The 13,618-nt window shown below is 43.2% G+C and overlaps 1 protein-coding gene across 3 annotated transcripts in view; it reads right to left on the minus strand.

Moving 5' to 3' along the window:
• lcor (ligand dependent nuclear receptor corepressor) overlaps positions 1–11,031 on the minus strand; it is a 69,306-nt gene extending 58,275 nt beyond the window's left edge. The window contains exon 1 of one of the 3 annotated variants that reach the window (XM_067498060.1): positions 10,840–11,031. In XM_067498060.1, coding sequence (XP_067354161.1) covers positions 10,840–10,936 — 97 coding nt within the window. In that variant the 5' untranslated portion in view covers positions 10,937–11,031. The remainder of the gene's footprint in view (positions 1–10,839) is intronic. The other 2 variants (XM_067498057.1, XM_067498059.1) reach the window with 2 other exon arrangements.
• Positions 11,032–13,618: the final 2,587 nt, after the last annotated feature.

The raw sequence follows: 13,618 nt of genomic DNA on the forward strand, positions 1-13,618 counted from the left end.
TTTCCAGTAAAGCAACTTATTCATTAAGACGACCTTACAGATAAACAGGTGCTTTTCATGACAGAAATGTGTTGGTCCACCAGAGCTGATCTTTAATAAGCATCTTAAATTAGTCTTAGCATGCGACCACTCTGCTCCTCCCGATCCTCCCTCTCCCTGTTCCGCTAAGCTCTTCTGCCATCTGCTACACTCTGCACAGGCCTCCAGGTATTAGTCATTGTCAAATTCCAATAACTAAGATGCTGCAAAACCGGAATCATCCTCAGGAGATTACGAATGTCCACAGCACATTTGGTGGAAAGTTGCCTCAGAGTTTAGCACCGACATAAGTGACGTACGGGACGTTTTGGCCTGACGTGGACAAGTCAAATTTAAAAATGGGGGTTCAAACACAGTCAGGTGTCTCCTCTGTGATTATTGTGCTGTGAGGCACAATGGGACCTACACACTGCAGCCTCAGTGAACTCTGAGAACCACAACTGTGGACGAGCGTCTGTCCTGCTCTTCACACAAAGGCCGCTGTGTTTTTGAGGGCGCTGACATCGCCGAGACCCCCTCTGGAGTTGCTGAGTGCGGCCGGCGATGCCTCAGTCTGACACGGTGGGGACGCAGCCTTTGCATGGTAGCTTGGTTAACTGCAAACATAATTAACCGCAGCGCGAGCAGAATAAAGAGACTGAGCTCCACAGGCAGAACCGGGCAGACAATGAAATTAATCTGAAAGTGAGACAGTGGCAGTGAATGGGAAGTGCGCTGCTTTCTCTCCAGCTTCTTTTCTTTCTAGCATTTACTCCCCGTGTTTGTCTTGACAGGCTGTCAGGCGGAGGAAGACCAAACACGGGGGAACAAAAGGTTTGTAGCGATGAAAACGAAGTAAAGCAGATAAAGTGAGCGCACGGGTTCAGATGCTGCTTCCCTCTTCCAGTCCTGTCACGTGTGTTTTGATTTCTCATCGAACAGCTGATTCTCTCTCGTCCTCGGAGCAAAGTGAGTCTGACTTGTTGTGATGTCTGAACCTCGTGTCTCCACAGGTTCCTCAGGGTTGTGAGAAAAGACTTGCAGCAGGTTTTTAAAGACGCTGTGTGTCGACACTGGAGCAATAACTTCCAGTGGAAACGTCAGACGCTTTCAGTTTGACCATTCGGACACTGCAGATGCACATGATATAGATGTTTTTCAGTAGAAGCTGCAGAAAATGAATCTACAGCTATTTGAAAAGTGAAAGGCCTTTTTTTTCCTGCAGAATGTCTCATATTACATCAGTGAACATATTTTTGGATTATAAAACTGACCGATTTGAATTCCTTTACATCCTGCTGGGTAAGGAATCAAGAAAGCCTGTGTTTTGTAACTATAGCAGAAAACTGTAATACTTCAACTTTTCATCACTACTTGTTGAAACGCTGAGTGTTTTGTATTTGTTGGAGCTGATACCTGCCTGATACTAAATTTGACGCACTATGTGATTTATACTTCCGCTTAAGTACATGATCTGAATACATGTTTCGTTCCACTTTCCACAGTTTTTCTTACCCTTGATGATCTTCGAGATGCTAAATTCAGTGCCTCCGAGTTAAGGGTCGATTAATACATTCGAAAACTTGACTTTGGACTTGAATTAAATAAACATCAGCAGATTGGTTGATTGCAAAAACAGTTCCAACCCTAACTTTTTATTTTTTTAATAATCAAAACTCACCATTAGAAGAGAAAAGCTTAGAATGCAGCATCCAACCCATAATAAACTGACCGACTAACTGACCAGAGAGTTGATGTAACAATGCAGAAACAATTTAAAATGTATCATGTAAATTATTTTATGCTCCAATTAGTGAATTATTATGTAAATGCCAAGAATGTACAAACTGAACACTGGACACTAAACCTTCATTTGTCCCAAACTGTCTAACGGAACATAAAATGAAATGTAAATATCACTGAATTGTATTAATTTCATTTCTAGCATTGATCCCTGTGCTGTGTTAGTAACACATTAAAAGGTGACTTGTATAAGACAATAAACACGTGTTTACCAACTGTCTGTGAGACAACAGCAAGTTTACCTTCATCTCCTTCTGCAAACTCGTGTCCAAAGCCAAATCCTGATGACGTCCCCCCTCAGTCTTTGAATTGCAAATAATTGCCCATTGTTTCCGTGTCATTTGTTGTGCAAACCTCATCCATCATGTGTCCTCTCAGGGTCTCCTGTGTAAAAATCAACACTCCCTCCTCCTCCTCCTCCTCCTCCTCCTCCTCCTCCCTTCATGGTGCATACTCGCCCTGTCTCCCTCTGAGGGAAACTACCTTTCCCAGGATGCACCTGTGGGGACGCTGCCATGGCCAGTTGGCAAAGAGTCCTTAAGCAAACACTGAGTCCTACTTAACGCACACGACTCAAAATACAGCTCAACAATCAGTGCGCTCGTCATCTAAAAACGCATTTGCTGAATTTTCAGTTTTGAAATAGTGTTGTTGCTTCTATGTCACATGGAAACATTAGGAAAAGGCATCATCACATTCCCCCTCATTATTAAAAGATGCCTGCAGAAGCAGAAAAAATAACATATCACTTTGTTTACATGGCTGTGTGAGTCCAAGTGATGTAAATCACATCATCTGTGCAGACGTTTCCTGCACTACATGAGGCTTGTTTCATGCATCCTACTGTGTATGTGTGTGTTTGTGTGTGTGTGTGTGTGTGTGTGTGTGTGTGTGTGTGTGTGAGAATAGGTCCAAGGATGTGCAATACACACACACACACACACACACACACACACACACTTCCTTTCTTTTAACTTTTTCATGGTGTAAGGTTTTAGTACAGACGTGTGTCCACAGCCACACTAGAGTTTGATTCGGGTTATTATTACATCTGGTTACATTACCAAGTTTCTTTGCTCCCTTTATGACACTTGTCCTACAGTTAGTTTGCTGTTTTAGCTTTTAATTCTAGGGTGGATTAGTGCTGACAGAGTTGGTAACGCTAGAAGCTTAAAAGAGTCACTGTCTGTCACTGTCTTCTCGGTCTAATCATTCAGCGTGTGCCTCCCCGATGACTGCAGATGGAAATCAGCTACATTCTCACTGTGTGAGAACAATGCACTTTCTACACACTTTCCCCCGATTTAAACTGATGTAAAGTGCACAGCAGCGTAAGCCGCGGGAGCTGATCGCAGCTGTGAGGGTCCAGTAAATCCAGTTCAGTTTGATGAGATTTTATACTTAACACAAAGCTCCTTTATTGTATTTAATCACATTCAATATTAACTGTAGCACATGAACAAACACATTTTAAAAATTGTGCATAATTTATGAGGAGCCGCAGTCATTTTAGGAAGATGTCACTGAAGGATAATCTTAGGATTTATGGTCTAACAATGTGTCTCACTATAGGACATTATGTGGACTGCAGCTTCTTTTCTCCACCTTTTCATAAATATTCTTTCTGAAGCACAGGAGCACGATGATGTGACAAAGATGCAGATTTTTCCTTCAACTATTCCCATCGCACAGTTGCCTTCTAACTGTCCCGTTGACTCTGAACCACAACACCTTAACGCTGCTTTACCGAGCGTGCAGCCTCATTATTATCTCATTAGCTGGTCCCTCTGGTTCAGAAATACTGAGGTGCTACTTAGTATTAATTAATTGTTAATGGCAGTCTGAATGACACTTTTACTTCAATCCCATTACTATTGAATTCTCAGGGAAAAGGGGGGATTCTGGGCTTCCCTCATTAAAATAATCAGGTGTTCCCTAAGCTCCATTATCACCTGACTAAGCCAGCGTCTTAACCCCTCACACAGCTCTTTAAAGCCCAAACCACCCAAAAGCAGCCAGGAGGAACTGACTGAAGGCGGGTCCAAGTAAACATTCCTGCTGCTCCACAGCCTCAACACCTCTCAGCAGCTCTTTGTGTGTGTAAATGACTTTATGTAGGTGTGTGGACATATTTTAGGGTGTGAAAACTTGTTGGACAGCCCTCATGTCTTCAAATGGCTGTAAGACTTGGTTACAGTTAATGTAAAGGATTTATACAAGTGCAGTGAATATGTGTGTGTGTGTGTGTGTGTCCCAAACACAAACTCCAAACCGTGCATGAACTCACGTGGTTTCTATGTCCAAAGAACTGTACAAAGGAGGTCAGGTGGCTCACGTAACAATGGAAACACACATGCACATGTACACATGCACACACACACACACACACACACACACACGGGAATGCTTACATAAATTTTAGGTTGAGTCATTGTTAGGACTGAAGCGAAGGAAAGAAAAACAGAACAAAGGTGTTGCTACTCAGCCACCGAGAATCTCTTAACTGCTCACGTTCATTTGCACCAATTAAACCACAACTGTACTAATTGAACTAATTAAACAAAGATCCACTTAAATTTCCCAAATATATATTTGTAACAGATTTTTTTTTTTTTTACAAATGCAAACAACAAACAAACAGTAAGAAACCTTCAACACAAGCTTAAGGAAACGTCAAGCAAACAAACAGAGGAACACCTGCTGCCAGCATGTCCTGGATGTGGTGGCCTCCTATTGGCTGTTGATCAGCAGGTGGTTCATTGATACCTTTCTTACAGGTGGAAGGCAAACACAGCGTCAGCCTTCCGACAGTACGATGTATTTATCCAACTGAATGCTTTTCGTCATGCCAGGCTCTGGTGTTTAACCTTAAAGAAATTCACTAAATAATGTCATAAACCAATAAGTGGAATAAAAGCCTCTTATTATTGTGATGAGCATCCGGCGTTTTAGCGGTTGTCCAACAGACCAACGACCAAAAGTAGTGTGTTACATTCGAGCGACGTCTGACTGCTGCAGTGAACTGTTTGTGGTCACGGCTGGTCGACTTTTCCATAAGAGAACAGAGATCGAGCCCAGTGTGAAACCACTTTCTGTTCTATTGTTATTGTGACCATGTGAGTGTTGTGTATGATGTCACCTGACATATGCTGCATAACATTGAGGAAACCATGACTTTTGGCCAATCCCAGTCATTCTTTACTGCTTGAACCCAAACAATGTGTCTTTGTGCCTAAACTCCGCCATGTTTGCACTGTTGTTATCCAGAGTTTTTAAGTGTTGAGGATGAAAAGTTTACGCCTGCTGCTCATTCGGTGTAAGAGCAAATAAGTGCAGTGGTTTGCTGGATTTTAGGGATTTTTAAAAACTGTTTCCTGTGATTAACATCACAATGCGTTTTAGCCTCATTTTGGTTTGGCCTCTGGTGTGATTTTATTTTTGTTTGATCAAAATTCAAAAGCAAACCATGATTTTTATTTCTCAAATAATTGTATTCGTTTAGTCAGCTTCATGTTTTAATCATTAACATGTAGTAACAGTTTTGTCCTGTTAGTATTTAGAACTTGATGACTTTGTATTTAATCAATAATCTAATTAAAAGAGAAATGGTGATGTCTTCAAACCTCCTGTTTGTCCCAAACTATCAGATTAATATTGATCTGATAAAAGATGCAACTATTTCACCTGGTTATTTCAGTAGCTGCAAACTCATTTTCTCTTGATCAGCTCCCAAATTAACTGTCTCACCTTTAAGTGAAACCAAGAGACACAGTTAATATGAAAGTTGGACCAGTTTTGTTTAATTCCTTAAACAACATCCAAGCGCATTCACTAATGTAACAAGACTTTTTTATGTTTCTCTCTTAAAGATGATGCAGCCTTTAAAAAAAAACCTATTATTGTCTGTAGATTGAGTTGAAAAATTACAAAAGACTCAAAATAGTTTGTTATTTTAAAGCTGTCAGATTGAGCCATTTCATAAAAAATAAAAAAAAGACACATATTATTTTCTGGAATGTTTCACTAAGTTCTCAACAGCCAGAAGATGAAAAAGTTTCCTCCTCAGAAACAAATTCGGGCTTGAAGGATAAAAGAGGACGAACAACAATAGTTTGAATTCTTCTGGAGGTTTACATTAAAGTGGCTTGTTTGAACATGGGGAAGGATGTCACTGAACAAGAGCACAGCACTCGGTTTTCTGCAACAATAAAAGTTCTCACACACGCATACACACACACACACACACACACACCTTCTGTCTGCATTCACTCAGTGCCAGTGGTGTATTTTGCTTCCCCACAGATTGCAGTCAAACCCCTCGCACCCTAAAGAGAGCAGCCCTCCTCCTACGGGGCTCCTGGTTGGCAAGGATCATCCCCTGAGATGTCTTCACACACACACACACACACACACACACACACACACACACTGTGTGTCTGCTGAGCAGAAGGTGTGTATATGTGCATGCATGTATAATGAAGAGGGTGCGCAGAGATTTACAGCGTTGGCACTGGATCTGGTCGAATGGGTGGATCTCTGCCACTCTCCTTACCAGCTCCTCATAAATGTGTCATGTTTTGTTTTCCTTTTCAGAAAGCCCATGAAAAGAATTAGCAAGATGAGAAAGTGGCAGGCAGATCTCTCGGGGCGTCCATCTGCCCATTACTGAAATAAAAGCCGACCGCTCTGAGAGGAAGGCGTGGCGGAGGGATGGAGGGATTTGACTTTGAGTACAGAGGATAATCAGGGGAATAGATGGAAAGAAAGAAAGAAATCAGGGAGATGTGTTCATTTAATGACACTCTAAAGCAAAATGGATGATCTTGCACATCGTGCTTTAACTATGAGGTACTGGTAATAGGAAAAGACATTCGCTGTCTTTATAGCTCATGCACATGCTGTCAAATCCTCTTGCAAAATCAGCAGGATTCACCTCCAACTCATTTGTTAATCGCTCAAAGTAGCAACACAACTAATAATGTGACAGTAATGAGCACATGCAGGAAAGGATGCCAAAGTTTAAATGTGAGTGTTTTCAGCATGTTTTCCTCAATCTGCTGCAATTACGGACTGAGGATCTTTATGTTTGGACGGAACAAACATAAAAGGACTTTTTGACAAATTTCTGGCATTTGATAGACCAATTACTTACACAGAAGAGAAGGTATCAAAGGGATTGATCCTGAAAACATCATTAGCTGCACACTTAATGTAAATGTGGACCCAGAGTAGTGACTGATGGTTACGTTAGTTGTTGTTTTGCCACAACAGCTGCAGAGTTTATTGGCAGATTCGTTTCTTATGAACTTTTCATTTGCTACTCAACAAACTGTCTGAGTTAAAAGTTCATCTTAGCCTCAGTATAAGTGACATTTGAGGGAACGAGCTGAATTTTAGGCAGCCATCCCGGGGGTGGGGGGGGTCCTGAAATGGGAAAGCAAAGGCCATGTGAACATGGGAGAGCAAAGACCAAAGACCTCGAGTCAGCCCACTTGCAGTGTGCATGAGAGCTCGTGGTCTGGAATTGTTTGGGGACCAGCATAAGGCGAAGCAGAAGCTGGTACATCCGAATGTCAAATCTCCTAATTAGTACAATCACAATTACTCGATTAGCAGCCGCCTTTGTCCAAAGCTCACAAGTAAGTAGCAGACACTGAGGACGACTTTGTGGTTCAGTGTCTTGCCCAGGGACACTTCCACATGTTGACAGGAAGACAGGGAATCGAACCACTGACCCTGTAGGTCATGGACAACTGCTCCACCAAATGAGCTACAGCCTTACTTAGTAGCCTCATTAATCCTTTGTGCACAGCGTTGCTACGAAGCAGTTCAATGTCTATTTTAGCTGGAGTCCAAACAAATCCAAAGGCCGAATCATGTCAACTGGACTTCTGTCTTCCTGGTTGGAGACGTTTCCCTACTTATCCAAGCAGCTTCTTCCGTATGACATAATTCAACGTTTGGATAATCAAACCTCGATGACTGAGAACCTTAACAGACATAATGCTGGAACCTTTGGGGAAAAGACCCTGAAATCAGTGGAGGAGCATCAAAGGGCAACGCAAAGAGTCCAAACATCATAGTTTGTTCAACCACGCTTTCTATTAGCAACGTGGAAAGGTTCACTTAGACCGACGAGGTTTGGTAGTAGAGGGATCAATCGTTTTTGCATCTCGAGATACATTTATTTCTTGCCAAAAATGGCTCTTTGGATAGAAAAGGCCAAAGTCTGACTGAACTGAACTCAGAGTGGCCTGAGGACGTCTCAACAAGTCACTTTCTACTAGAAATGTTTCACAAATGACTTTGCACTGGTTTCCTGTCTTTCTCCCCAAGATCTCAGTCTGCTTCCACACACACACACACACACACACACACACACACACACACAGGAAGGCAGGAAGCAGCGTCTTCGCTCACCACACAATCATAATCTGTGATCCTTGCATCCAAAGTAAGTCATCAACTCAGATTATTCATCTGCATGTACGTGGATTTACAGTAACCAGGTTACAGGTCACATGTCAGTGCAGTCGTTATGTCCCTCATCTTCATATGCCACAGATATGAAGAGAAATGAACATCAGTGGAAGCAGAGAAACAAAATGTCTGTCAGCTGACTCATTTCGGTCATAAAGTATATGAGCATGCAGCCAAAATCAAGCGGCGCTGATGAGAACTTGCTGTGCAGCATATTCTGTTTTGTGATTGGAAATGCTGCTGCATTAAGAAGTTCACTCACTGAAAACACAGCCCGTAGTCATGCAGAGTAAATTGACCAGCAGCATTATTAGCGTGCTCAAAGCGGCTTCTATTCAAAACTGTTGAAACTTAATTTATAAAAAAGAAAAAAAAAACAATGTGCCACTCAGACTCACACCCTCTCTATCACTCTCCTTCACAGTCTGTCTCTCGGCTGCGCTGCCACAACCTTTCAGCAATCAAATTAGCTGCACTCCCTTACACAGAATGTGTGTCAAAGAAATCAGCAGTTGGGCTGTAATTGCTACCAATTAATAACAAGAACCTTTGTGAGGCGAATATAGGCCCGACTTTATTATCAGTACAGCAGGAAGAGGAGGCTGTGCCAACAAGCTGCGTGTGTGCACATCACTGTTGTCCTTGTTCGAGGAAACAACTATCTCACAGTGATACTTGTGTCCTTGTTTTGGCTGAAACTCTTGGAGGGTTTGGCTGCAAAGTTTCTAAATGACAGACAAACGTGTGAGTGCTGCACCTTTACGATGGCTCCTCACCATTTTGGACAGTATTGATAATAATAATCCCAGCGTGAGCTCATAATTGTAGTTTGATGCATTTGCAGCCCCTGTGGTAAAACTGTGACGGTGCTACATGAATTTCCCGTGTTGTGATCCTTCTATCGGTTCCTCCGTCACCATCAGAACATATATTCTCACTGACTTACGGTCTGAACAACGTCCTTCATGTGGTTTTACAGCTTTACATCCAGCTCCAAATTGGGTTACACTGGAAGGGAGGGACCCACATCTTCCTCTGCTGCCTTCTCAACTCAAACCCAGTGACCCACTAAATGTGCAAGTAGGCTACGAAGCAGGGAATCAGAACATCCTTAATATGTGAAACTACAAATAAAAAAAAAACTCTTTTTTTGTTGTTGTTGAGGCAAAACAAATGGTTGTTTACACTCTTTTTCCTTATCGCACCAACTGGAGGTCAGAGACTGGGCAGCTCTTTAATTTCCCACTGCATCCCTCCATCACAAGGCTTTCTTACTAAAAGCCCCACCAGCCTATACTCGGAATCAGGCCATGTGAGTTATTATAAAGCTGCCGGATGGATAGTGTAAGTAGGTGACAGGTCAAGGCGCACAGAAACGCATCCAAAAACATGCGGAGCCGCAACACCGCCACCCTGCTGCTGCTGCTGCTGCCGCCCTAAAAGCCAGATTAGAAGTCGGGCAAAGAGCCGAGGAAACCCCGAGAGTTTAGGAAGAGTGCATGATAATCTTGAAATACCATCGAGACTAAACTGAGCTAATGACACACAATGGGGGATTTAAGGGGGCTGGTGTGGGGGGTGTGTGGGAGAGATGCACGGAGAAGATCCCAAATACAGGCGGACGTGCACCAAACAGGTTTGGAAATTGGTTTTGTTCTTTTTCCGTTCTTCAATAACACAAAGAATGACACGCGTCATGGCCGTGGCTCCTGTCATAAACCTTTTTACCAATATGTCTTAATCCAAAGTGAGCCGGACAAATCTCAACCGCAGAGTTCGCCCCCCCACCCCCCGGTCCGCCTCCTCAAGCTGCGTTTCAACAAGTACCAAGCTCGGTTCAAAGGCGAGCACCGAGCAGTTTCTCCGCGTCCACCCCCTCGCCTGCACCTTCCCCCCCCAAAAAATACCAAATTATCTCCACTGACATTTACCCCAATGCAGCAAAGCGCGCTCCCAAAAGCCGATTTCCAGGGCAGTGGAGGGGGAGGAGAGGGGGGTTGTCATGTTTCGAGACTGAGAGCGCGCACTGCCCTTCACACCCCCCCCCCTCACCCAAAACTCAACCCGGGTGACGCGCACGCGAGCACGGTCCGGCCAATTGCGAGGAAGCCGATTGGCCGAGGCGCAGCTCCAAGTGCACACGTGACACGTCCTGCTTACAATAAATAAACAGCTATGGAATAATGTATAAAAAAATACCCACGCGGCTCCAAACCGCCGACCCCCTTAATAAGACAACGCTCAACAGGTCACACACACAAATTCTGCAGATGAAACACCTGACGGCAGCGCGCACAGGGGCTTAAAAAAACTTAGTGCGGAATATTTGGGGATTTGTCCGGTGGGAGGCGAGCAGCGCCAGGCAGCAGCCGTGCGTAACAAAAAATGACAGCTTCGCGGACACCCTATAGGTTTTCCTGTGGACACTCCAGCCCCGGCTCGCTGCTGTTTACGCCAAAAACCGAACCCAAACGCCGAGTCACCGGCCGCCCGGACCGAGCCACACACACGCACACACACAATGCCAAGCGAGCTTACCTACACAGTGAATGAGTTTGTGCCTCCAAGAGTCAAGTTCCTGCCGAAAGCCGCGCCTCTCTATCGTGCATTGCTGCCTTTTGCACAGACTCGCCATTTTCTATCGACCCCTCCCGTGGGCGCGCACATACTGCTGGTGCTTCCCTGCGCGCACGTCACCGGTGGTTTTATTCTAGGGCTGGGTGGAGTGAGATATGAAGGGGACGGGGCTGCAGCATCCCCCTTTCTATAGCGCTCGTTTGTTCCACCCACCGAACGCCCCCCCCCCCCTCCCCCAACTCCATCCCTCCCAGCATCTCTGCGCGAGGTTGTTCTGTCATTGGTCTTTGAATGGGATGTTGGTGTGTTTTCGTGGTGTGTGTAGGGTTCGGCATATGCCGCGTCTGCTCCAAATTTACTGGAGCTTCCAGCTCTGTGTCAAAGGGCGCGGGTGTGCCGGGAATTCAAAATGCGCCTAAAAGACACTGCTTTGTTCAGATTGGACAGATGTGGTAAGAGTGCGGGTCTCAGCGCGGCAGGAAACAAACTGGAGCCTAATTATAAAGCTCGTGTCGCTGCGCACAAAAAACACTGTCAGTGTCAACTGATGATAATAACAGAGGTTCTTGATGTGACTGTAAAAAGAGTGACAGTCCGAGGTAAACCCCCCTCCCAAGACTCCCACCACTTTACCTTCAAAATGTAAAGGGTCAGAGGATGCTTTTACCCAATGGCCTTAATTAAATGAGTAAAATTTTCATCTTTCATAAATTGTACAAACATGCAATAATATGTTTAATGCATATTAATTTATATTTAAAATGTTTCTGTCATAAATTAACTTAATTATTAATTTGAATGGGGAAAACACTCACCCCAGACCAGTGCCACATGCTTTAGGATTTAAACCTGCAGTGTCTGCGCACAAATAAATGCAAGTTGACTGGCGTGAATATCAACACAGAATCAGGTCTGATTCCAAATAAATTCATTTCAGTCGATTTTAGTTTTACTCATCTCAACAATCAGACTTGACACATTTAGTTTCCAGAAGAAGAAGAACAAACTCTACTGGAGCACTTTTACGATGAAGCTTTGCAGGAGTCTATGGTGGCGAGTTCACTTTGGAAATATTGATCATGTAAGTGCACAATTTTTAGCCCATGTCACAAAACTAAGTTGCAGGTCCTGGAATTAATCCACATTACAAACGTGATAAGCAGACTATGTATTGTTGTGTAAATAAACTGTATTTGACCTGCTCCTTGTTTCTAAAACACCATCAGAGGTTCTAGGAAGCAGTTGTTGACGTAGAGCTCATAAATCAGACACTAAAGTTCATTTCAAACCATTTTTTCTATTAAAACAAAGAAACACAAAGTACAATGTGTTTGCAAGGGTTATTGTATATATAGATATATAGATAGATGTACAGTATATATATATATATATATATATATATATATATAATAACCTTTGCAAACACATTGTACTTTGTACTACATTGTAATTTTATATATATATAGTTAAAACCAATGTTTACCTACACTGTTTAAAAAGACACATAACTAATTTCTTTCTCACTGTCTGGTATTAAATCAGAGAAACTTTTCCTGTTTTAGGTCACTTAGAATTTATACAAGTTTTTGATTTGCTAAATGCCAGAATAATGAGTTTATTTTAGAGAATTTTACTTTCCTCTAATTCAGACATCCTTTGCCTTTGAACTGTATGACTTGGGTCAAACGGTTTTTGTATCCTTCCACAAGCTTTTCACAATAGCTTGCTCAAATTTTTGCCCCTTTCTCTTGACGGATCTGGTGTAACTGAGTCAGGTTGGTAGGTCGCCTTGCTTGCTCACACATTTTCAGCTCTTCAGAGGACTAAGATCAGCGCTCTGTGATGGCCACTCCAAAACATCGACTTTGTTGTCCTTAAGCCACTTTGTAACTAATTTCACAGTACGCTTAGGGTCAATGTCCGTTTGAGTGACCCAGTAGCACCCAAGCCTTAACCTCCTGTCAGATGTCTTGTGATGTTGCTTCAATATTTCCACATAATGTTCTTTCATCTTGATGCCATGGATTTTGTGAAGTGCACCAGTCTCTCCTGCAGCAAAACACCCCCACAACATGATGCTGCCACCCCCATACTTTACTCTTGGGATGGTTTTCTCAGCCTTGCAACCTTCCCCCTTTTTCCTCCAAATATAACAATGGTCATTATGGACAAACAGTTCAACTGTAGTTTCATCAGACCACTGGACATGTCTCCAAAAATTAAGGTCTTTGTCCTTGTGAGCATTTGTAAACTGTAATCTGGCTTTTTTCTGTTGCTTTTGGAGTAATAGCTTCTTCCTCGCTGAGTGACCTTTCAGCTCATGTTGGTACAGCACTCGTTTCTCTATGGATATTGACACTTCCTTACCAGCTTCACCCAGCATCTTCACAAGTTGCTCTGCTTTTGTTCTGGTGTTGATATTTACATTTTGCATCTCTGGGACACAGACCCTGTCTCTTTCCTGAGCGGTATGATGGCTGGGGTTTACCATACTAGGCAGGACTCCAGGTGCCGGCTATGCCAAGATGCCCTTGAAACAATCCAGGACGTAACAGCAGGGTTCAAGATGCTAGCAGGCAGAATGTGGTGGCGCAGAATGAAAGATCCTGTAGGACTTCCAGATACAGACTGACAAACTGGTAATGGCCAACAAACCTGACATAGTACTTGTGGACAAACAGAGGAACAAGGCTGTGGTGGTAGATGTAGCGATCATAAGCGATAGCAAGATCAGGAAGAA

The sequence above is a fragment of the Channa argus genome, chromosome 3 (genome assembly GCF_033026475.1).
Source record: "Channa argus isolate prfri chromosome 3, Channa argus male v1.0, whole genome shotgun sequence".
Lineage (NCBI taxonomy): Eukaryota > Metazoa > Chordata > Actinopteri > Anabantiformes > Channidae > Channa > Channa argus.